Below are 26,431 nucleotides of genomic sequence, written 5' to 3'. Positions count from 1 at the left end.
TTATCAACAGCTACAAATCAAACCTTACTTTCGATAGTATATTTTATAGAGTGCACAGAGTTTTGGTGAAGTACTTTCAGAAGTGATGCAGGTTTTTGTGAAGTAAAAAAGCTCACATTCCACTTCCATCTTGTCTCCCAGCACAATTTTCTGCTGGTGGACTGGCCAAACACTCAATACGCATCATGCTCAGATCCCTATAAAAACCCAAATAGAATATTTTCAAATTGAAGATACTGTAGAATGCATGAATTGGTTTTAGCAGCAAACCAAAATCCCTAAATGTCCTCCCAGTTCACTGTTCACTGAAACTCATATTTGAGCTGTGTTGACGTAAACATTATTAACAGTGAGCTGATACAAAACTGTTGGATTTTAAACCACTTTACACAGTAAGAAATCATATCTTCAAGTAGCTAAATATTACACTAACACAAGACTTCCAGTGTCATTGCATTCTTAAACTGAAAAAGGGATCGCTTTCTGTGCCACCCTGAGACCAGCTTATGTCTCCTTGGGAAGGCAAGGGACCCGCTCCAGCTTGACTTAGTGCCTCTTCTATCCCATTCCAGTCATTTAATCTTGGAACAGTATCAAGATAGCGATCTCCCTTTAACCTCCACAGAGGGGACGGACACAAAGGGACAAACTCCCCACTTCATCACTCAGCGTCAAGCAGTGGTGGCATGCCAAACAATCCCATTAGCCCATAGCAAAAAAAAAAAAGCCCGGGGACAGCAGCATCTACGTCCTGAAACAACCGCAGCTCTCGGTTCATTTGAACATCCCCTCTCCTCCCAACATCCATGCACTCACGTGTCAGCATATATAATGAACTCACTCAGAACTCCACTCAGCTTTTACTCTGAGGAAATAGGCAGTCCCATCACTCTGAGTAGCTTTTTACAACTCAACACTGATCAATTAATGACTACGAATGAGACCCTGAGAGAAATTCATCCAGGAATATTAGAGTGATGCTGAGAGAAAGAGGAGCACAGGGAGAGGGATAATAAACTAGGAGTTGCAACTTGCAGCAAATCCAACAGCAGAGAGGCACTCTCACAGTCACGTACATATTGATACCTCTTAAAGCTGGCAACACATGCCAAGGTCGCTGGCCTCATATAGACGATTTATTTCACTCTCATATCCAGATGCCTGTCGCAGAGAAATGAGCTGAGACTCAAACAGCAACCAGAGTAATCAAAATGGCATGCAATGTTTACTGCTTTCTGGATCTCACGTCAAGAGTCCAGGGACTGAAAAAGAATAGTAAAACAAAAAAGCAGGGAAGAAAAGAGGTTTGACCCCATTGGTATTTTTATATGGTGAAAGAAATGCTAGAGGAACAAGGAAAGGAAGCGAAGAGGAAGCAAAGCGAATAAAGTGTAGCAGAGGGAGGAGGAGTTACTCACGGCTCCTTTCACCTTTCCACCTCCAGCTTCCCTTGTACTTCCCCGAGCCGTCCCCTGGCACACAGACTCCACTCAGCACCTGCGCCAGCACCACCAGCAGCAGTAGGGGCATCCGCCTGCCAGCCATGCCGGCCTCTGAAGCTTGCGTCGGGGCTACGGCAGAGAGTCCAGGGCCATGGGGAGTGCTTCCCCACATTCAGTCATATCTTACACAGCTTAACGGAGAGATCCAAAACTACAACAACACGTCCTCCTCCTACTCGGCTTCCTGGGGAGCGCAGGCCCTGGGCCACGACACTAAACCCCAGAGGGGTCACACACTCACCACAGACACCCCTCCTCTGCCTCCACCTGGGGAATCGGAATGATCCCTCTGAAGGCAATAGCTTCACAGACCAGCATTGGAAAACAGGCAAAGTAAGCCTGGATTTCTGGAGCTTCACTCTGTAATATTGATCTGGTCTTTTTTTTCTCTCTCGGCACTCTTCCTCTTTTTCCTCCTGGAATTAGGCAGGTATTTAGTGAAGTCCTGGTCAAAGCCCAAAACTGAGCTCAGTAGTAACAGCTCCCATGAGCACAGATAGCACAGGAAGAAGCAAAATATTTTCCCTCTTGCTGAGCAAAACTTGTCCAGGTCACAGTGTGGACCGGTGACACTGATGGAGACACATCACTGATCCAGCAGCAGCCAACTCTTGTCACCCACACCAGGCAGTGACTGAGTGAGTGTGTGTGTCCAGGAGTGTGTGTCAATGCATGTGCGTCCTCCCCCTCTCTCTGCGTCCACCTACCACTCGTCTCAGATCAGAGCAGTGTTGATATGAAAATAAGGAATAAATCGCAGAGATAGTTCACTACAGAGCAGCCTTGACTTTGTCAACAGAGCGTCTGAGAGAGAGAGAGAGATGGAGCGAGAGAGAAAGAGGGAGAGAGAGAGAGAGAGTGCATCTAGCGAGGGAGGGAGGAAGGGAGGGAAGGAGATATGGAGGAGAGAGACTGAGTGAAACAAGCGTGTGGGGTGTGAATGGCAATTTCTCAAGTGCAATGGCTCTTGCGCTTTTGCACGCCCATGATGCTTTGTGTATATGTGTATATATATATATATACATATATGTGTGTGTGTGTGTGCGTGTGTGCCTGTGCTACTGAAGCAAGTTTACTGTAATATAATGCTTTCCCAGATTAAAAAAATAAAAAAAAATAAAAAAAACGTACCTGCATGCCCTACCAACATGCACCTGTATAGACAAGTACGCAGACCGGTTTGACTGGTTGTTTGAGTGTGCGACAGTTAAATCACAATTGCTACAAATTAATATCTGCAACACAATTTAGAAAAGATGTTTGAACCATATCAGCTTTACAAATCAGTTCAAGAGTTACTATACATCCTGTAAATGCAGAAGCTATGCATAGTTTCTTCAAAATATTGAGCAAAAGAAGCTATCACTTCCATCAACGTCCATCCATCCATCTTCGTCTGCTTATCCGAGGTCAGGTCGCAAAGGGCAGCAGCTCCAGCAGGGGACCCCAAACTAGGCCAGGTTGGAGATGTAATCCCTCCACCTAGTCCTGGGTCTTCCCCCGAGGCCTCCTCCCAGCTGGACCTGCCTGGAACACCTCCCCTAGGGAGGCGCCCAGGGGGCATCCTTACCAGATGCCCGAACCACCTCAACTGGCTCCTTTCGACCCAAAGGAGCAGCGGCTCTACTCCGAGCTCCTCACGGATGACTGAGCTTCTCACCCTATCTCTAAGGGAGACACCAGCCACCCTCCTGAGGAATTTCGGCTGCTTGTACCCTGGATCTTGTTCTTTCGGTCATGACCCAGCCTTCATGACCATAGGTGAGGGTAGGAAAATACCGCCCCCGCTGCGCCGATTCTCCGACCAATCTCCCGCTCCATTGTCCCCTCACTCGTGAACAAGACCCCAAGGTATTTGAACTCCTTCACTTGGGGTAAGGACTCATTCCCTACCTGGAGAAGGCACTCCATTGGTTTCCTGCTGAGAACCATGGCCTCAGATTTAGAGGTGCTGATCCTCATCCCAGCCGCTTCACACTCGGCTGCGAAGTCATCCAGTGAATGCTGAAGGTCACAGGCCGATGATGTCATCAGGACCACATCATCTGCAAAGAGCAGCGGTGAGATCCCCAGCCCACCCCGACTACGCCTCGATATCCTCTCCATAAATATAAAAAAACAGGATTGGTGACAAAGCGCAGCCCTGGCGGAGGCCAACCCTCAAAACAAGTCTGACTTACTGCAGAGAACCCGGACACAGCTCTCACTTTGGTCATACAGAGATCGGATGGCCCTGAGATGGGACCTCCTCGCCCCATACTCCCGCAGCACCTCCCACAGTATCTCCTGGGGGACCTGACGACAATCCCCCATCATCCTCCAGCTCTGCCTCTGACATAGAGGGAGTATTAGTTGGATTTAGGAGTTCCTCAAAGTGCTCCTTCCACCGCCCTATTACCTCCTCAGTCGAGGTCAACAGCGTCCCCTCCTTACTGTACAACTTGGATGGTTCCCCACTTCCCCCTCCTGAGGTGGCCGACGGTTTTCCAGAAGCACCTTGGTGCCGACTGAAAGTCCTTCTCCATGGTTCCTACTCCTTCTACTACTACTACTACTACTACTACTACTACTACAATGCCGGTAGAGAGGAAGAAAACAAGACTATGGGGAACAAAAGTGTAACAATTGGCCATTTTAGAGGAAATGAGAAATAGATAAAACCCAATAATTATTCATTTTTGTAAATACTGAGTACCTTTGGGGTACAACAAAACTTACCGAACCCTCCACACTTTTGGTAGCATATTATAACTGGACATACTTGATAGGTTGCTCAGAATATCAGTGTTGTGTTTTTTCTAATACTTTTGTTTTCTAGTACTGTACCCCGTAAGTACTATTTACAAAAATACTTAGTAGTATTGTTATAACTTATTTGTCCCATCCTCCAAAATGCCCAATTCTCATTCCCTTGTTCCCCATAGTCTTGTTTGTAAAGGTCCCATGACATGGTGCTCTTTGGATGCTTTTCTATAGACCTTAGTGGTCCCCTAATACTGTATCTGAAGTCTCTTTTATATAGACCTTAGTGGTCCCCTAATACTATATCTGAAGTGTCTTTTATATAGACCTTAGTGGTCCCCTAATACTGTATCTGAAGTCTCTTTTATATAGACCTTAGTGGTCCCCTAATACTGTATCTGAAGTCTCTTTTATATAGACCTTAGTGGTCCCCTAATACTATATCTGAAGTCTCTTTTATATAGACCTTAGTGGTCCCCTAATACTATATCTGAAGTCTCTTTTATATAGACCTTAGTGGTCCCCTAATACTGTATCTGAAGTCTCTTTTATATAGACCTTTAGTGGTCCCCTAATACTATATCTGAAGTCTCTTTTATATAGACCTTAGTGGTCCCCTAATACTGTATCTGAAGTCTCTTTTATATAGACCTTAGTGGTCCCCTAATACTGTATCTGAAGTCTCTTTTATATAGACCTTAGTGGTCCCCTAATACTGTATCTGAAGTCTCTTTTATATAGGCCTTAGTGGTCCCCTAATACTGTATCTGAAGTCTCTTTTATATAGGCCTTAGTGGTCTCCTAATACTGTATCTGAAGTCTCTTTTATATAGACTTTAGTGGTCCCCTAATACTGTATCTGAAGTCTCTTTCCCGAAATTCAGCCTTGGTGCAGAATTACAGCCACTGTAAGTCCCACAATGAGCTTTCCTTTAGGATGTGCCATTTCTGTGTCTGTAGCTATTAAGGAGGAGAGAGGGGGGGGCAAGGTGGAGGGTGGGGGTGTGGCCTTGACCAACTGCCACTTTGCTCATTTGAAAGCCATGATGTCTCTCTCTCATGGGTTGGCCATGGGACCTTTAAGTAGCAGTACTTTATTGGTACCTGATTCATACAACACAATTATACTGTAAATTGTGGTTTGTATGCTACCAAATACTATCCTGAATTATCCCACAAATTACCACATATTTTCATTAAAGGCTCTTACAAATGCAAACTCTATTATGTTTAAAATGTATACAATATACAACACACACACACACACACACACACACACACAAAACTATTTTTGTATAAAAAAAACTGAGCTCAGCAAGTCAGGGTTTAGAGTTACACCGCTCGTTTCCTCCACCTGCCCGGGCTGTCAGGAGGCAGGTGAGTGCAGGTTAACATGGGAAACTGGAAGTGTCAGCAGCACCTCCCCCCTCTGCCCTCCCATGTCTCCCCCATATGCCCTTCATTACCGTTGTGTAAAATGCCATTACCAAGTGTAAACTGCTCCTGAACCAACACAATGTAATCCAAATAAATGGGAAATTACAGTGTGAGAGGTCAGTTTGGAGAAGACGGAAACATAAATCTGTACACTGACATGTTTAGTGAATGCTTTATATCACAAGCTATTATACAATATAGAATGTGAGTCTCCCTCTACATATATTGTTCTCAAATCAGGTCTGATCCCCTGATGTTCTTATTTTGTTGAATGGTGTGGACAATGCCCTACAAACGTGTCCCTATTTGTCGGTCATGTAATCCTGATGTAGTGGCCCTTAAGGACCATGCTGCTGGAGATGTAATTAATCATGTTACATTAGCCACTGATGGAAATCTGATTAAAACAGCTCTCTAATGATTAGGCCTCTGGAATAATTACCACTGCAGTGAGGACGGGCCACTTCAACCCCTCAGGACGCCAATCTAACATTCCTACTACCTGCGAAATGTCACTGCTAATGCCAACTGCAAATTCTATGCAGGGAGAATAAATGGCGTGGCAAGTTACAACAGAGGCAGCATTCAAAAATTGTCTACAGGTAGCTTAATGTGTATGTTTTTAAGCTGAAGTGTATCTTTGTTAATATGCAGCCTTAGGAGATTAGCCTCATGTTTATTCCGAGCCAAAGGGAATACCACAGGTAGATAACATGCCAAGTAAAAACACACAAATAACTTTCTTACAGAGAAAGGCTACATTGATAAAAGATTATTACGTCAACACGTCAACAGCACAGTTATTATGGACTTAAGACAGCTTATTCTGTTTTGTGCACTGAGAGAGAAAAGAGGCAAGCGTCGACATGCTATGCAGACATCACTAAGAAACGGTCATTATTTTATTGTGTTCAAGTTGAACCGCAAACACCTGAAATGCTAACGGATGCTAACATTTCTTATTACTTTACAAGTCAAACTGGTCCCATTGAGTCATTTCTCAGTGAATGCTGTTGCTAACATGCAACATATCTGTTGTAATATTCATATATTCTGTTGTATATTAATCATAGTCTTAAATGTTATTCTAATATGCATAAAACATATATCCCAAATGTTGTTTATTTCCCCAACATGTCTGCTGTAATGTATGTGTGTGTGTGTGTGTAATATACATCATAATGTAACTTCTGCACTATCGCTGTGTGGGCCCTGTGCTAAAAAAATTAAAACAACGCACACATGAATCACATACATATTACATACTGACTTAAACTCACTCACAAAGTCACACATGGTGACTAGCTCTGGCAGTTTTGCTAAATACCATTACAATTATAGGCAATTTCACAGCTGGTTACCATGACACTGCTGCCAAGCTACATCTAGTTTTCAACATGAGGTCATTTGAACCACCCATCTGGGCAAATATGAATAAGAATATATCTGAGAAACTGTTTGTGATTTGGTAGCGGATCTGCTGACAGTGCTCCTCCTCAAACTAAATGTTATAGAGCAGCCTTGTCTAGTTCCTCTATAACGCCACAACACTTTTGATCTCTGGCACCACCCTGGACGTGTCTATCTACTGCATCTGGCAGAATTCACAGCTCCTGCACACATCTTGTCAGTTGTGGTGCCACAGGGTCAAACCTCTGCCTTATCTTGCCATCCTCTACATGCTTTCAGTTGTTTGTGTCAACAGTAAGGCATGAGTCGTCTTTCAATTTTTATGCTGATAGCAAAAAGGAAGCTGTCCCAAACTAAGCCTCAAACATATTGCGTTTTAAAATCTGCCTTGAGGGACAAAAGCAAGGATGAGGCGTAATCGAATACCAGGTCCCACACTGGCCCATGACATGTTTCTCTTTTTTTGATGACAACATTCCTTCTCTAGCTCTGTACAAGTCTTGGTTTAAAATTGGATGAACAATTAACCTTTGAAAACTACCATTTAAAAAAAAAACTTTGAAAACCTTGTTCCTCACCAACATCCCCCGACTCCATCCGACTTTAACTTTCGATGCAGAGGAGCCAGTTCTCAAGGCTAAGCTACGGTAGCACACTCTTCCCCGGGGGTCTTTGGCTCTAACTCCAGAGACTCAAATATATTCAATGCAAAACTGCAAAACAGAGAGGGAAGTCACTATTGTAGTGGCTTTCCAATAAATCCAATAAGCTGTGTTTCCATTCAATTTTCAAACCTGTTGAATGTTGAATAAAAGAAAAGAAATGTAGTTGTAGTTAGTTGCGTTTCTATTAACTGGTTTGGAGCGGATAAACTAGGCTACAGCATAGTTTGGTCAGAAGTTGCCACTATAGGCTTCGCATGGCTGTAATCGGCCAGTAAACAGAGGAGGTAAAGTAGAGGGTGCTAAACGGAAACAAAAACAAGTTGCCTTGGCCTGTATCCAGCCCATCTACGAGAGGAAAATGGAAAGGTCTTCAGGAATTTGGTTTTAATTGTTACTTTATGAGTATTGGCCATGTTTCACGATTAATTGCACATTTTTGCTCGATAACGATAAATGAACGATAATTACACTTTTTTGTGATTCTTTTTTTTTGTCCTCATAGTTCATTGGCAAGGTTTATACTGTAAATAGGCTCAAACATTGAAGGTGCAATATTTCTTCTAATTCAAAAGTGCTTATTTTTGTTATTTTAAAATAATTGAAGGAAACACAAAGCGGGAATTATTATGGCTATTTATTGAAAAGTATAAATTGAAATGAAAGCACACATTGCTTGAAATGAGAATGTCTTGTGAAAAAAGTCACATTTTAGTTTTATAAAAATTATCGAAATTATCGTCATGGGAAAAATACGTCGATTACAGCTTCAGAATTTCGATGATGCTACATTTTCGATTTATCGTCCAGCCCTATAGGGGAGCATCCAGAAAACGGTGACAGCGGAAACAGCTGATCAGTCCTGTGAATTAAATGTTTGCTACGTCAGAACTTATCCATCAAAGGTGTTTTCTACATCTCATTTAGCGAATCAACTGTTTTTCGACGAAAGCAAAAACCATCTTGAGTGAGCGTAACACCTCGTTTGTGCAATTGAGGAAGTTTTATAAAATGTTACCGTTTACATACCTGAAAATGTGTATAAACATACGGAAATGGAAACCTGGCTTCTGAGACGGTTACCTTTTCCGCTTCATTGATTGCTTACAGATATTTCCAAAGTTTCTGGCATTCAGGTAGAACATCAATCAATCACACAGTTAGGAAGCTTAACCAACCAGCTTAACCATTTGAGTCACTGATAAGGTCTTCCTGCATATTTACAGTCCCATTATAGGTAACTGCCACCCAGTGTACAAAAAAGTGTATTACACCTAAATAACCACAAAGGCAAATAAATGGATAAATAGCTCTTACAACTATCACCCCAGCGCTGTGCACCAGCTACAGCTGGCTCCCTGTCCTCTTTCTCTGACTGTTCAGTGCAGCTACAGACTTGCAGCACCCTGCTTGAACGAACTGCTCACCGTTGCAATCCTCATAACCTCAGATCAAATGACTACCCCCCCCAGGACTAAGCAAGATGAAATGCTTATGGTTAGAAATGTACTTCATCAAAATGCTTAGTATTAGCAGTATATCCCTGCACACGTGTTTTAGTGGGGCAACATTTCTGGCTGGATATTGCTGCCTAATGGTGTTAAATAGCTTCAGGAGCTGAGGGGAAAACACACCCATGCACACATTGTTTCTACAAACCGAGAGATATTCTCTGTATGACCTTGCATTAAAATGATTTAATAACGGACGCCCTGTTGCGTGTAATAAACCCTGGTCAAGTTGGGGGCTTCTTTCTTTCCCTATCTTACTCATGTTCTCTCTAAATGTCATATTTAACAATATCACTCTCTTGAGCTTAATATTTATTGATTGTCAAGCGGAAAGCAGACACAGAAAATGTTATTGAAGATTACTGCATGGCAGTGTTTCATGCATCTCTCACAGCTAAGCCACAATAAAGCCTTGAAAATTAATTTCCCTTTTATATTTTGTTCCCTCTCTCCTCCATGTCAGTATGGCGTTTATGAAGCTCACATTCTGGCCAACATGACGTGACAGCAGGGTTGATGGGTGGTACAAAGACACCCAGCAGGGATGAACAGGCGACACTAGCACACAGCTTGGAGCACAGCAAGAGATTCGGGGGGGGGACTGGCACCCACTTTCTGCCACTGATGCACTCACACATGCAGGGGAAAAAAGAAGAAAAAGCTGGCGCAAACTGTAGAGTCAGAAATGTCATTTTGAAAACTTGATGATTTGAATATCTGTTGTTGCACGTAACGCAGAGAGAGAATGTTTCTTGAGCTGAACAGTGGTATTCAAGTCAGTAGCATGCACAGCAGGCCACAGCTTACCCTTTAACATGAACAAATAAAGCATAGCTGCTCAATACTCAATTGAAAGTGGTATTAAACTTAGCATAGTTGCATAGTAGCTGCCAATCTGTTGCAGCAACCACACTTTCATCTACTGTTGGACTTCACAGCATTATTATTTTTATTATTACAGCCAGCAAAATGTTAGCTTAGCACAAAGACTTGAAATATATATTTATCAATTCCCTCAACTAACTACAAGAGAGCAAAAGGCAAAAACTAAATTCTCAAAATGTCCATCTATTCCTTTAAGTCTGCAGTACCCACGGCAGTCGCCAGTTTGACTGGGAGAGGTGTGAAGCTTGTAAGAGCAGCTAATCTGTTACAGTAACTTAACATTTCACTTGGCACATGCAATAAATCAAGTAGGGTAAATCTGAATGTGTTTTAATAACTTTATAAAAGTATGTCTTTTCAGTGAATTTGATTTGAATTTTAATTATAGGGCTTTGGAGGAAGACAGATGGGGCATAAATTAGCCATCAGGACTCTGGCTGTACAGTGACACTGTGTGATGACAGATTTCTTTTTTTTTTTTCCAACCTGCATACCAGAGTTCCAAGCGATTCATATTTCATTACTGTCTTGACCTCCAGAATGCAAAGAGAAATCAGAATCTATCTACATTTATAGAAATGGGGTGTTGACCCGAGCTAAGAATTACTGCATGGCACGCAGCTCAGTGACATTTAATCTACACGTTGTAAATACAGTTTAGTACAAGATCTTTGCCAGTAACTCAGTGTGTGCATGCCCCTTCGGGGAGGGGGGGGGGCTACTTGGAAAGACGTATCAATGCATCTGCTGCAAAGTCCCTGCTGTTTCTGAATGAGTTATGATCAGCATGTATGGCAGATGATGAACAGGGCCACACCCAGCATTCCTCGCATAGCCAGGTTACGATGGTCCTCTCAATCAACACCACTGTCCCAACCCACACCTCCATCCAGCCCTCTGTCTGTCTTCACACACACACACACACACACACACACACACACACACACACACACACACACACACACACACACACACACACACACACACACACACACACACACACACACACACACACACACACACACACACACACACACACACACGCACCTCTCCAATCAATGAACAGTCACAGGAACAACCTGGCTGAAGGTTAATGTGTGCAGGGAAAAACATGTGATCACATACACCTATGAAGACATAGGACATACAGGGAAAGAAACACCTTGCACACATGAACTGTAGCTACACATTCTCAGCTCACATACTACATCAGAACTAATATATAGTACATACATTGGAAGGGGTTGCTCTATTTGGGTTACTGAAATGTAATCTCTCTATACGGTTTAGAGCTGCAAGGATTAATCGATTAGTTTAGGTAGTTAGTCAACTATTAAATTATTCACCAACTATTTTGATAACCAGTTAATCGGTTTCAGTAAAGATTCTCTGATTCCAGCTTCTTAAATGTGAATATGTTCTAGTTTCTTCTCTCCTCTGTGACAGCCAACTGGATACCTTTGAGTTGTGGACAAAACAAGACATTTGAGGACGATGTCTTTGGAAAACACTGATGGCATTTTTCACCCTTTTCTGACATTTTATAGAACAAACTTATCGATTAAATGGAGAAAATAATCAACAGATTAAACGACAATGAAAATAATCATTGGTGCAGGTTTCACGGATGGTGTTTGTGATTGCAGCAGTCAAACTGTTTGTGATTTTGCGGCAGCTTAGGAAAGAAATGTAGGACATTTTCACAAAATCTATAACATTGACATTTAAGAGAAAAGTAGATTGACTAAATACAGCAGAGTGTTGCTTATATCATAAGATTTTATGATAACGAACTGCTGTACTAATGCTAGCATCTGCTCTTTTATAGAGACAAACTGGGCTAAAGTCATTTGCCTCCCCGCCCTCCACCCCACACTCCTGGTTTCATTCCCTGTAATGGCTGTCGTCAGCGGTCTCACCTTGCAGTGAGATTCCAGCCTGCAGCACTATCGTCCAGATCGCACAACACATTGTGATTTACAGCTGCCGTTGCTGCAGGGCCATCTGGACCATAACCACTTCTGAATACTCAGCATTAGACTCTACATCCCGCTTTGTCTCCCTTACTCTAGCTCTCTGTCTCAGTACATGCTTCATGTTTGCAGTATGTCTCTTATTTTGCATAAATACATATTCCCCATTTCTCCCACATAAACATGCAATCTCTCTTTTTGGATCTTCTTGCACACATGTACATGCGCTCTGTCTAGAACCACTCATGTTCACTGTATCTATGTTATCAAAGTGTAACTGGATTCAAATGCATAACAAATGATGTATTTTTATTGTTAATACTTTGTTAATACTACTAAGGTTATACTTTTAATACTGGAAAACAATGAAAGTGAATAAATACTACTATATAAATACTATATCATATTTAAAGAGTCTTCATTAAAATGTGCCACAAATAAAGACGTCTGAGCAACCAAACCCTAAACCATTTTCTTCATTTTTCACTATTTTCCCATTTGTACTGCAACTACTATGCTTCAAATATAGAATAAAAAGTAACTGAGGTAATTGAAAAGTATTCAGAATAGATTTCTGAGTTTGCATAATGCATGGACAGTACCATTTAATCTTTCCCTGTCTTTTTCCTGTAAACATACTCACACAGAACAGGTTCACACTCACAGCAAGGCCAAATTTGCTCATCCTCTTTCAACATGGTGCTTATGCTCACACAAAAACAGCTGCCAGCAGGACTTAAGTTGTAAATTATGTTTGATATGTGCCCGTTAACAGTGCAGTGGAGCCCCTTTAGTGAGGTTGCATTTAAGACACCTGCAGTTGTAGAGTCTTTTGCAGAGTCCACACAAAATCCGTGGAAACACACTATCTGAACCCCAGACACACTGGCCCTGGCTCCCCCCCCCCCCCCAAGTACATATGTGCTAATCACATAACCCTTGGTGTAAATGTGCCTCATTCATGGTTATGGGACTGTCATAACTGTGGATCTGCATCTTTTAATGCTCCGTGCCTGTGATTCAATGTGTCTCTAAAGAGCCTTCTGCTGCAGTTTGTGTTCACTGGGGTGTGTGATGAGAACCAGGTGAAACATCTGGTGTCATATAAAAGGTGTTAGAGCATTAAGAGCAGAGCCGTACAAGCTTCAAAAGAGCAGCCAAATATACAGCAGATGTAAGGAGGGTGCTGCTGCGGTCAGCTGCTGTAATATGACTATCGCCCAGCAGGAGGCAGTGTTGGGTTCAGTCAATATTAACCCAAGCCACAGCTTCCACCCGAGGGAGCGCAGGGAAACTCGAGGCAGATCTGGGCTTAGGTGTCGGAAGTGACACCTGGCAGCTGGGTTCTGAAATAGACACTTCTAGATTAGATCTGTAAATCAGCCTCTCTCTATCTACAAGATCACTTACACCACGAATTGATTGGAATAAATTATTCACAGATCGTATACATGAACACAACCCTCTGAGAGATTCAAGGGCGAGCCCTTTCTTGAGTCGATCAGGTAGAGGAGAGGAGCATGTGAGACACACAATCACAGAGAACATTGGTGTCATTGACACAGCGGTGATTTGATTTGTTGTAACCCAAGGACAGCTTACAGTGCATAGCACAAAAATGTTCAACACAACAATATTAACTGCTTTATTTCTCTGAAAGCAATTGAGTCTGAAACATGAGTCAGCTCATAAAAATGAATAAAAGTGTGCTTTTTATAAGAGGTGTGCATCATTGTTCTGCTTCTGGAGAGCTTTGGATATACAGGCAGACTGACGAGTACAATTTTTAGGAGAGGAGAGGTATACACATATACACACACACACACGTGTGTGTGTATATGTGTGTGTCCTTCCTATTACATTTTGTGTTGCACAGAGGGACTCTTCAAATAAAACTGTCTCATGATCTTTTGTCCTGCAACTAAAATATTGCATATGCCAGAAAACAAAACCTCTTAAGGGCTGCAAAAGTTGTCCACATAAAAACCTCTACATCATAAAATTGTATGGGAATTCACTCACACATAAAAATATTGAAGCTATATTTATTTGTAAATCAAACTTTAGTACCTGCTGTTGTGTGAGGCAGAAGATAATTGGAAGGATATGTGAAATAAAACCTCTGGCCACGAGGTGGCACTCTTTACCAGCAAACAAACCTAAACCTTTAGCCGGGATCTGAGACTCACTGACTGCTTGTAGTCATCTTGTGTGCATGTTTCCTACCTAATACAGTACCTACTGTTGATTTAAGTTCAAATTGAAACTTCTTTGAACCCTTACATTTCTAACAGACAACGTAAGAAACCAGTTGGCTCCCCATTTCTAAAAACTTGACAGCAACAACGAGAAAAACAAGAAATCAAAGTTGCAGTTGGATTAATTCCTTATTCAAAATGGTTGCACAAAATATATATTCATGTATGCATCTTTAACGCACGCCACTGTCTTGGTATTGGTGACAGGCAACACGACACATTTACTTAATCTTTATATGCTTGTCTTTTTAAAATGTAAGGTTTGATACTGTATATCTTCTAATCTTTCATTGTGTATCACACATGTATGGTGCTTCAGTTCCAGTTGCGATAGAAGTGGTGTTCTTTCCAGTTCCAAAAGAGGGCAGTAGAGTCTCATGTTGTGAGACTGTCAGGGCCACAGCTCTGACTGCTCATGCCATCCTTTCCTTGAGCACATCCTCCTCATGCTGTTTCATTGGGACTAATTACAGTGTCCTTGATCAAAAGCAAAATGTTAATGATTGATCAGGTTTGTTATGCCAAAATGGCTGCATTGGGTTTGCGTTCACTAATTGGTCAAAGTAAACACACATGCATACCTAAAATATATGCTGACATAATGCTTAAAACACGCAAGTCTCTCTCTCTCTCTCTCTCTCTCTCTCTCTCTCTCTCTCTCTTCAGACCCTCCTATCAGTTTTATTTTCCCACTCGTTTACACTGTTTCCTCTCTCTCTGTGAATTGACAGACCAATAAGCCTTTAATCCCTTTAATACAAACTTCCAACAGAATCACTTTTTAATTGCATGAAATAAACAGTGAATGCGTAACCAGATCTCCTCTCAGGATAGATTTAGTTTGGCTGCAGACGGCGGATTAAGTTGAAAAGTAAGCCTGCAAGTTACTTTGAGGGGAGGAAGAAAGGATGAAAGAGCGGAGAATAGCATAGGATGTCACAATAATTCCTGTGCAGCTAAGAGTAAGCCAACACATGAGGAGAATAATCATATGGAGATAATGGTGGTGGCTCTGTGATTAATGGGCCCATTTTCTTTGCACAGCTTGGATAGTGGGCTTACTTGGCCCCATTAGGAAAAAGCCTAAAGCCACCCGGTTTCTCTGTATGCCATTCATCAGGCAGATATGAGCAACAGAAAAGGGTTTTTTCTCAACATCCATGAAACGTGCACTATGAAATACACAGAAACACATTCCTGTTTGGCTTTTATGCCACTTTTTGATATGATCTATGCACCTGAATACCTGTGTCAGAGGGTATCATGTCTCTAGTATTCAGAGTGAGCCGGGAAGAGGAGACATGGCCGAGCTCCTATCTCTCAGAATTGGTTCTACCTGCTATGCAGAATTGGAGGCAGGAACATGCTTGTGTATTTCCTTCCTTATTTGATGGACTACAGGGAGTGGAGCGGCAAACACTGGCCAGACAGCCACGAAGACATGCCAGTCCCCAATTTAGAGCAGTATGCAAATCCACTGTTAAATTTCATTTTTCTAATCCCTTTAATCAGAAACAGGGGAATAAAGCCAGCTGGTAGGAACCCATGTTAAGATGTAATTAAGCATCTGATTGAATTTCAGTGCATACCAGAGTGTGTGTGCCAAGGCGAGAGCCAGAGGAGGCTGAGGGGGTGGAAGATATAGATGGGGGATGGGCACTTGTACACCAGATTGAGCGTTGGGGTTGGTGGGGGGACACATTGCCCAGCGACGGGGGACCTGGAGCTCGCGGCGGGCTTGGTATTTTCCAACATGCTCCACTGCTTGAGCGAACAGCGATCAGAAGCACATTTTTATACATTACTAGGACGGCTCCCATGTCAATCATCTACCTGCTGGCATTGGAATGGATTTCTCCAGCTTAAATCTCAACATAAGGTCCCAGAAAATAGACACAAATGCCATCAGTACAAGTTCTCTATCAGCAAATATGGGAAGTAAAGCAGTGCAGACAATGTTATGGTACAATGTTTGCCTTTAAAATGAATTCGGACAGCCATGTCCCCTTCCTTCTCATTCAACATGGGTTTGCCATCACCACGCACTACTCGTGTGGGGTCAATGTTGACAGATATACTGCACGCACACATTCTGCAGCCCACCTGGGAACTGGCCAAACCCATAACCTAATCCAGGTCTAGTTGACAAAAGCGCAAGTTTTTCCATCACATGGTAACCTGCTCGACTTGACTTTTTTGGTTTTCCATTATGAAAGAAAGTCCCTGGTACCTGCTAACAGCTACTTTTTTTTAGTATCACCTCCGACGAGGTTCTCAGCGAGCTGAAGCGATACCAAAAGGTGACGTGAAAACCTGCAGACTACTGATTGGTCGGAGAGAATCGTCACTAATCACTGCGTCATCGTTGCTAGCGACAGACGGGGTCCGGAACAACCACGCCAGTTTGTTTTGCTGCCTCCAGCTTCTTTAGAAACTAAATGTGTCTTCTGAGAGAATCAAAAACAACACACCTTCCACGTTCTGTGTGTGTGTCACGTTAGGTCACGGCAGTTTCCTGTGGTGTCGCTATGACGACCAGCCACGCTCTCCTCACGAATGAGGCGGTACTAAATCTGCAATGGAGGACGGGGCACCGCGGCCGACTCGAGCTGGTACTAGCAGTGGGTAAGCGCCCACGGCCACACGAGTCTGTAATGAAATTCATTCGATCAAAATATATTCACTTCCAGACAGAGACGAGATAAAGCCTGGTCTGGAGAAGGAAGAGCTGTCACACCAGTTTAGTTGGGCTTGGATACAGAGAAGATCCATTACTGAGGCCTTTCATCACCAAACATTGCATGCTACCTGTGGGGATCTGAAGCAGAGCGGGAGGCGGGGAGGCGGGGTGGGCTCATAGAGAAAAGAAGGGCACACAAAGACAGGTGACTGAACTCGACAGGTCATCATGTGTGTGCCCTCCCACTGTCCTTTCCCAGTCATCCTTCACCCTTGATCTGTGCTATGGCTGTCAGCGCCCAAGGCCCATCTGGTGACCAAGCTGGCTGCTGATGAACAGCGTTAAAGAAAACCCAGACTACACCATCCTGACCTCAGCTGGACTAAATGTAACTGGTAACAATAAGTGGTAACAATGTTACCAACAATTGGTCAAGAATATAATGGAAAATACAGCATAATTTGCCTGTTACTATTTCTAACTTTACATTTAAGCTTAAAGTGATGGTTCGGAGTAATTTCACCCTAGGGTCCCTGCACCATGACCTCGAGCCAAACACCCCCCCAGAAGCTTTTTTCACCTGGGTCGAACATTGGGAGAGTTAGCGTAGAGTAGCGTTAGCCGCTGAATAGCTTAGCGCAGGGGCTAATGGATCCGAAGTGTCTCTTAACATTACCCCACTAATAATGCCCGAAATGATACCAAACGTCTACAGTAGTACAAATAGGTTATGCCCTCATAAAACGATGGATTGTAAAGTTTGTAAGTACACCAGAAGTTTATGTAAATAACACTTGCCTGCTGGCTTCTGCTCTCTGCTGCTGCTGCTGTTACTACCGGGCAGTAAGAGTGCTTAGGGACATCTACAAATTACTACACCGAAAAGAGATGCAACAAAAATATTTATTAATTTAATGATTAAATAAGGTAATGTCTCCAAACTTACCTCAATTATAACTTGTCTGCGGTATTTATCTACAGCACTTACTTTAAAAATAAGTTAAATTAATAAATATTTTTGTTGCGTCATCTTTCGGTGTTGTAATTTGTAGACGTCCCTAAGCACTCGTCTTACGGCAGCAACAACAGCAGAGAGCAGAAGCCAGCAGGCAAGTGTTATTTACATAAACTTCTGGTGTACTTACAAACTTTACAATCCATCGTTTTATGAGTGCATAACCTATTTGTACTACTGTAGACGTTTGGTATCATTTCGGGCATTATTAGTGGGGTAATGTTAAGAGACACTTCGGATCCATTAGCCCCTGCGCTAAGCTATTCAGCTGATAACGCTACTCTACGCTAGCTCTCCCAATGTTCGACCCAGGTGAAAAAAGCTTCTGGGGGGGGTGTTTGGCTCGAGGTCATGGTGCAGGGACCCTAGGGTGAAATTACTCCGAACCATCACTTTAACAAGCCCAAACTTTTCCAAAATGTCCAGTCCAAAATGGTCAAAGGGAGAAACTTGCATTTGCAGGGATTGTCCTAGTCTTCACCGTGACGATATTGCCCCCCCATCTCGTATGAACACAGTAAGTAGTCATATATTTCCTTACAGTTGCATTTTCCACAGTGGTTCGACCACCTCTCCAGGATTATACAATTTACATCTGGACTACATCTGCACACATTTATTGTGCCATCATTATTACAAGCTTTGTTATGGTAATAGCCTGTGAGAAGAGACAGCAACATCGAAATGCGGCAAGAGAAAATTCCTCTTTTCTCTTTCGGTTAGTGCACTGACAGATTTATTGCCATGTTTTCACAACCATTTACATGTGTAAGCAACTATCGATAGGTCTTTGTCCACAAACCACAAAGAGAAGTGGAACTCCAGTGTTTGTTTACAATTCATTGTTCGAGGTCCAGAGCCTCTTTCAGGGAAACAAAAGGACAGAAGTAAGCATTAGTTCAGAGAAAGGTGATGTATGATCAAATGTGAAAGCAGTATTGATTTTCCTCCATTGTGTTTGCTCCGTTTGCCACTATTAAATATGGATCCTGCGCAACTGCCATCTTGACTTTGTCTTGAAGTTGACACTCTCTCCATAAAGGGCTATAGCTTTTTCAATAAGGCCCTGTGTCAAGAGAGAGATCGGCCTGCCACAGCCAGAGACTCTGCGTTTGATTTGCTTCGGAAGCAGCACATCAATGCCACAGCAGCAGCACTCAGGTTAAACCACCCCAAGACCAACGGCAAGAAAAGAGAGCAGGAATGTAAGTAGGATGTGGGGAATACTGCCTTCAAAAAAGAACAATGCCTGCACAAACAATTTTATTGAAATTTAATAAAGCGTTGTGCCCATGTGTGCACACCGGCAGATGTTTTTGATAAAAAGGTTATGAAAGTAATGGTCATGGTAAGTTCTACCCCTCGAAAGACAAAAATAAACACCCACGGCCCAGTAAGTGGAGGAGATTAATCTTGGTTAAATTGTGCTATGGCGCTGCCCCAATCCCCCAGTGATAGTAACACTGTGTCTCCGTTTCCCACCCACTCCTTAGTTATTGTAGCGCCACTACTGGCTCAGGAAAATTCTGGCTAACTGCTGAGGAATGAGAGCAGGGACTTATAATACTGTATATATTTTACACATTTTTATAGACATAGATGAAACAGGCCCTCTGGTGAAATAAAGTCTGTGTCAAAAGATTGTATTCCTTTTGTGTTGGAACAAATCCAATAACACATGGAGTAACCATCAGGTTAGCACATTCATTTAAAAACCTTATCCTGCGGTTACAGCATCTTTGACTGATTCTCTAAAGGAGGAGCAGCCCTGTGAATTGTGTGACAGTGGCCACCCAACAAACACAGTCTGAAGCATCCATAATGGCCAAACATGCCGTTTACTGCTGTTCCTGTTCCTTTGTCTGGATGAATAAATCCAAGTTTATCTCCATCTAATGTACTGTTTAAAGCCATTGCCTGTGACAAATTGCACATTATCCTGGATACCATGTCCTTGTGAGGATGTTTCTGCATTGTAGCATCTATTAGATACATTTGTTTGATTAAATGAAGAGTTACTCTGACCATTAACGCCCATTTCAAGAACAGGTGCTGCTCAGTAGAGCACTGTTCAACATAAGCAGTTAATAATTGATGTATTATTTGAAATGTGTATCAATTTGGATATGATAATTACTTAAAGTGGTACGCTGATGAATGCAAGAATCATTGCGATCATGTTAAAGGCACAATCCCGGATCAAAATGTCAACAGAACAGTAATTCTGCCCCCAAAATTAAATCGACTGGAATATAAAACTTTATAGCCAAACGTACATGAAAAGGATTTTCATCCATTTTGGATACTGTTGGTTTGGAGCGGTTTTTCATGGTTTGGGCTAGACCCCTTAGTTTCAATTTAAGCCTCTTACTATAAATTACAGGGTGCTACAGAAACACACACTTTTCTGACAATGTTTGAACAGTTCTCATCATTTTATATGACAGATTTGTATTTATTTTTTGCTTCATCTATTCTCTCCCCCCTGATTTGATTGTCGTTATGTCACATTATTTCTGTGCACCAGTCAGAATTCTGCAATATTTGAAGCACCACATACTTTCTGTCATGTAGCATGTCCATCCCACACAGATCGACTGGAACTCTTAAAGTGTTTTTTTTCATACTTGTGTTTGTTAAAGTATGTATGGATTTATTCAATTAGGATAAACTGAAAATCACAAAATGCTTTAATATCTACTGAAACCTTCAGGGGTTGTAATCTCCTTGTAAAAGCAGTAAGCAATGTGTTAGAGGGCATTAGCTAGATGCACATTAAAGACCACCCATTTTGACCTTCAGAATAGTATACATAAACTCACAGATGTATCCATACTGAAATACGCACACAGGCAACTATATGCCCATACAGGTATACAGTTATCCCTACAAAGCCAGTCTCATTATTCTGTGTCCCCTGACATTTCAACACCGCAGAGAGCTCCCATATTAATCTTCAACTCTGCTTCTCCTGTTCCCGGCACATTCCTGGCCCTAATGACAGTTTTATCATAACTTATTATTGCTGCCCCAAACCTGAGCTGAAATTATGTAAATGCTGCATGTTTGGTGCGGAAAACATCTTTATGTTTTGCTCAACGGTCGCTCAAGCGGGAATCTAATTCTGCTCACAGACAGCCTAAATGAATCGCTTGTTACTGTTTGAATAATGGTCTAAGGAGCAGGATCGGCTGGCTGAAGGTTGAGAAGGAGAGACCCACTTAGTTAGGCCGCCTTATCGGATTGTACCCCGCCTCATTCATTACCTTCCATCACTTCCCTCATTTGCAATAAGCAATATCATTACAGGATGATTTGCCTCAAACGTGTGGTTGAAGGAACATCTCAAGGCAGGAATAACTGCTCCAAGATTTGTAATTTGGGTTGCCATATAAACCGGTAATAAAGCTTCAAATTCACTCTCACCCACACACACACACACACACCTGCTCTCTTTGTTTTGCCTCTCTCTTTCTCTCCCTCCCCCCCTCTCTCTTACACACACACACATCCAGACAGGCAATAATGTAGAGAATAACCCAATACACCTTGGCCTTAATAGGATTTTCTTGAATGCACTACATCTTAATTGCCATAAAAGCATTACAGGTGTCCAAAGTCTCTGCTTCCGTCTATCTTTCTGACTCGGCAACTCTAAATTTGTCAGCCTCTGATTCTTTGTCTGTCTTTCTGTTGCCCAATCTCTCCATTTATCTCTCTTTCTGTCTCTCTGTTTCTCTCCCCCTCCGAACAGGCCTATTTGCAGTCAGCGACAGCAGACTCTGGCCATCCTATTTATTTAGGTGGTTAACTGAGCAGCCTCAAAAGCAGCAGGCCTGATTTCCAATTACACCATATTTGTCTGCCTATGAGAACGTCTCTGGCCTTGAGATGTGGTACTGCTGCTGCAGCCCCTGTCTTGACGTGTGAGAGCCTAAAAGCCTCGAAGGCTACGCTGAAATATGTTCAACATGAATGATGTCCATGCAGAGTTTGGATCTATATATTTCCCTCCCAGTTATCCTTTCACTTATTGTGAACAGTCTAGAAAGACTCAAAGTAGGTTTAGTTTAAAACCAACTAAGCAGGGGTTCTGAGTCCAGTTAATTCAGCCTAATTTTGACAACTTGGACATTGCTTAGCAAGAGCATATGAATCCCTCAACCACTCCTGTCACCATGTGGTAAACCATTGGTGGGCACGTCTAACATCTTAATGGTATCGCCCGTGATGGAATCCAATCCTTGGTAATTAGATAAATGTCCCCTAACCATCGTTTCAGTGTGTGCTAGCACAGTTAAGCCTGTGACTCCCAATAAATTAGCAGCTTGAGATGAATTTAAAAGGATCACAGACCTATTTTGAAAATGAAGACTCCTTCCCCATCATCCATCACCCACATAGCATGAATTACCTTAACTTCACCTTGGCAGCAAAATAAATTGAGACAAGAATGCAAAGTATAACTTGTGATACTCCTGGTTGATGTTATGGTTGACATTTAGCATCTCACACTTCATTTCCAGTCTGAAAATGTCACTCGAAGAAATTAAAAGTTTCTAACTCTTTGCCCTTTGCAGTAAAGTTGATGCTAAAAACAGGTGTTTTGGGTAAAGGGTTGGTCAGGTGAGACCAAGAAGAAAACAGCGTGATCCTAATCAGTGTTTAGCACTCATATAGAGGTATCACTGATATGAAATCAAACTGCAGAAACGAAAGTTTGTAGCTAGGGTGCATACTGTTTGCCGTTGTGATAATAATCACTACTACAACCATAACACAGAAAGTCTCACTGCTCCAGTCTGCCACAAGGTGTTATCTATGGTAATGTTCTGGTTTTAGGATGGGCAAGTGGAGTGGAATGTGTGAGTAACTGTGTGTGTGTGTGTGTGTGTGTGTGTGTGTGTGTGTGTGTGTGTGTGTGTGTGTGTGTGTGTGTGTGTGTGTGTGTGTGTGTGTGTGTGTGTGTGTGTGTGTGTGTGTGTGTGTGTGTGTGTGTGTGTGTGTGTGTGTGCTGGGGGTTGGAGGTTTGGTGGTGGTGGGTGTGGGCTGTTTGGGCAACAGACAACAGAGGGATATGAAGATAAAGACGGCCTGCTCCTACAACACCTGCAGACCTGTAAGAGTTGGAGTTGGATAGAAGTGCCTGTTGGAGGAGATTTTTTTCCCCTACCGTCTACATGGTCATTGATTGTGAGACAGCTGAGGATCGGCACAATAGCCTGCAGGCAGGGACAGATGGACTCTGTCTCCACTATAGGGGCCAGCCGATCCCAGATGGGTGGGAGGACAAGGGACATTGAGTTATGAGTGATGCAAAACCACTGGGTAAGCATGCCGGAGCATTTGTCATGATTTGGGTAGGTATGAGGCTAAGGGAATGGCTTTTCAGTGCAGGGCACTGACAAAGTGATAGAAAAATTAACAAACAAATATATATCTAGCAAGACTTCAAGGTTGATTGCCCTACATGCTCATGGAGATGCTTACATCAGGCGTGGAGGGCAAAGAAAGGTTGTTTCATTTTTTTTTTCTCCGTTTTTCAGTTTTATCCTTGTCCAGTTTTGTCTCAGACAGTTATCTAAAAATAAACAAAGAATGTTCATCTCATCTCTCTTGGCACACACATCCTCTTCTGTCTCTCCTGAACTGGAGGCAACTTCTCATTCTGTAGTCACGTCTGTATATTTAGGTGAGTGGAGCTGGAGTGCTTCTCCTTGGCTCTAGGTCAGGGGTTCTGTCCGCCAGGGACTCAGGCTTCTACCGGCTTCTCAGTGCTCTAATGGGGCACCGAGGGAGAAGAGGTTTCAGCCATGACTATCTACCTCCTGTGGCAAGCTTAATTGGGTATAAAGAGATGTAGCCCTCCCTACGCCCTCCACCTTAGGGTAAAACGTATGATATGTTTAAGTAAAGCCTCTAGACGTGGTGTGCAGGTTAAAGCTGGAAGGGAAGGAAAGCCTTTGTATTCTGCGCAGTGTGCAGGACATTACTCTCAGATGAACAGTTTTCAGTTTTTCCTGATGACCACAATGCTGCACTTAGGGCTCAGTTGGAATTACCCCTGTTTCAAGGGGAAACTGGCCTTTACATTGACAAATGGACTGGAATATCACTGCCCTCCCGCTTTCTTCAATTCCTTCTTTAAACAGATAAATCAAGTCAGAGGCCATTGGCTGTGTCGCAGCACTGGGGCATTTCCAGGGGTACTACTTAACATAAAACCTCCACACATTCAGAAAAAAACAACAATCCCAATAAAAAGGTGGATGAATCACTCTGAATCTGCAGGTCAATAGTATTGAACAATAAACGTCTTTTTCACCATTTCTTCATCAGTGGTCAAAGAGGGGCTGGCAGGAGGGATGTGGTGGGGGTTGGCTCAGCATGGAGGCAGGTGTTAATGTGTGTTAATACACTAAAAGCCATGGGGCCTTTTCTAAATGATGGATTGTCACTACTAAATTAGTGTGTGTGTGTGTGTCTGTGTGTGTGTGTGAGACAGCTCTAGTGCTGCACTAAAGGTCAGGGAAGCGCTGTCAGCTATGGCAGGTAAAGAAGACTATATAAATTAGGGGTAGGTATGTGATCAAAACTGAGATGGGCCAAAAAGAAGCCAGGGACACAGATGTAAGGTTGGCCTAAATTACCAGATGGGAATGACTTTCCAGAACATACAGTGTGTTTACAGGGAAGTACAAGTGAAGCATCACAGTGTGTGCCTGTCCACCATAGAGTCTAGCAGTAGTTTTGGAATACACATCTTATCCTGGATAAGTCCGTATGTCAGGTTTCTGATCCATGTGTCAGTAAAACAAAAGCAATGACGATAAACAATGTAACGTTGAACTACGTACTGAATAAAAGGGAAAGTTTGACACCAGTAATGTAGAGAATAAATGTACAGGTAGACGGTTTACCCTATTCAGAATTTTAGTTTAGCATGTTGGCATGCTAACCTCTACAAAAATTGTGCCACAAACAGAGTACAATTGAGGCTGATGGGAATGCCAATAGTATTGCAGGTATTTGGACCTAAACCAAAGTATTGGACACATTAAAATTGTAAAGGTGCTGTAGGTAGGATTGTGAAGATCCAGGACTTGGCCAAAAAATGCAGTGTTTCCTCTATGTTGATAGCATAGTGGTGGTGCGCCACGGTAAAATTTCCAGCACCACGGTATCAGAAATAGGGCAGACGCACAACAGGGTTTCCGCTATGTACACCACGCACCACCGTTCCTTCGGCTGTTTATGAAAAGTGATAAAGTCGTAGAGCCGTCTGCTCTACTGAACTCAAGCCAACGGTCATCCGCTCTCTCTCCCCCTAGGGTTAGAGAGGAGAACGCTGCATTCCTCCGACACGCTGTATTAACGTTACAGTTTTAAAACAGTTTTCCAGGTTAGTGGGGGTGCATACCGCTCAAAACCAACATGAAAGACGTAGCTAGTAATGCTCACTCAGCCTTTAGTTTTGTTGTTAAACTGTGTGTAAAATGAGCGGTGACGTTAAATCACCCTACGGCACCGTCTATTTGCTGGATGGTTTCAAGGTAATGGGCGGCAGCTAACATTAGCAGAGAAGTCAGATAACGTCCAATTCACCCCCCCCCCCACCCACTCTCCCCCCACCACGGCTGAAAAAAATTCGAGAGGAAACACTGAAATGTGAACATCGACAACTTCTTAGTCCCTCCCCCCTTTCAGGTAGAGCCCAAAACGGTCTCCTAAGCCCCTCCCCCCACAAAGGAGAATGAATGCATGTGCATGAGCAGTGATTGACACGCATCTGATTGGTGCATCTGAACAGGGAGCGGTGGATTTTTGCAAAATCACTCTACAGGCTTTAGGTGGTGCCAGAGGAGCCAGAGTTTCTTTAAATGACCTGCTTCATGTAGTTCTACTGGAACATAGGGTCAGTTTCAGCAAATATGACAGAAAGTTAGTTTCATAAGTCTTACCTACTGCCCCTTTAACCCTGGTACTACAGTAGATGAAAAGTTAAGGGATCACAAAAGGTATTTCAATTCATTCTGAGTGGGACACCAATGTCGGTACAAAATTTCATGCCAATCCATCCAATAGTTGTTGAGATATTTCAGTCTTGACCAAAGAGGACTGACCGACAGGCTGACATTGCCTCCCTAGAGCCAATGCTTGCGTGGGTAGAGGAGAGTAGTTCAGATATATAAAGCAGAGATAGACTCCGAAAGAGAAAGAGTAGAGTGCCAGCTTGGGGCAATGCATGTTTGTACAAAGAAACATTATTTTGATGCTATTTTGACACACATTAGGAGGGCACGTTCCATTTCCTCATTATCTAGCCATTATCTATCCATTCTGTTTCCAGCCATAG

General features: G+C 42.7%; 1 protein-coding gene across 5 annotated transcripts in view; it reads right to left on the bottom strand.

Moving 5' to 3' along the window:
• The window catches only part of robo1 (roundabout, axon guidance receptor, homolog 1 (Drosophila)), a 369,807-nt gene that overhangs the window by 174,788 nt on the left and 168,588 nt on the right, over positions 1–26,431 (bottom strand). The window contains exon 1 of one of the 5 annotated variants that reach the window (XM_039826477.1): positions 1,419–2,121. The exons of the other annotated variants lie outside the window; for them this stretch is intronic. Within the exon in view, the coding sequence (XP_039682411.1) occupies positions 1,419–1,614 (196 nt within the window). The 5' untranslated portion in view covers positions 1,615–2,121. Of the gene's footprint in view, positions 1–1,418; positions 2,122–26,431 lie in introns of those variants that run through there. 5 annotated transcript variants of the gene reach the window in all.

The sequence above is a fragment of the Perca fluviatilis genome, chromosome 2 (genome assembly GCF_010015445.1).
Source record: "Perca fluviatilis chromosome 2, GENO_Pfluv_1.0, whole genome shotgun sequence".
Lineage (NCBI taxonomy): Eukaryota > Metazoa > Chordata > Actinopteri > Perciformes > Percidae > Perca > Perca fluviatilis.
This window is presented reverse-complemented; position numbering and strand designations above follow the sequence as displayed.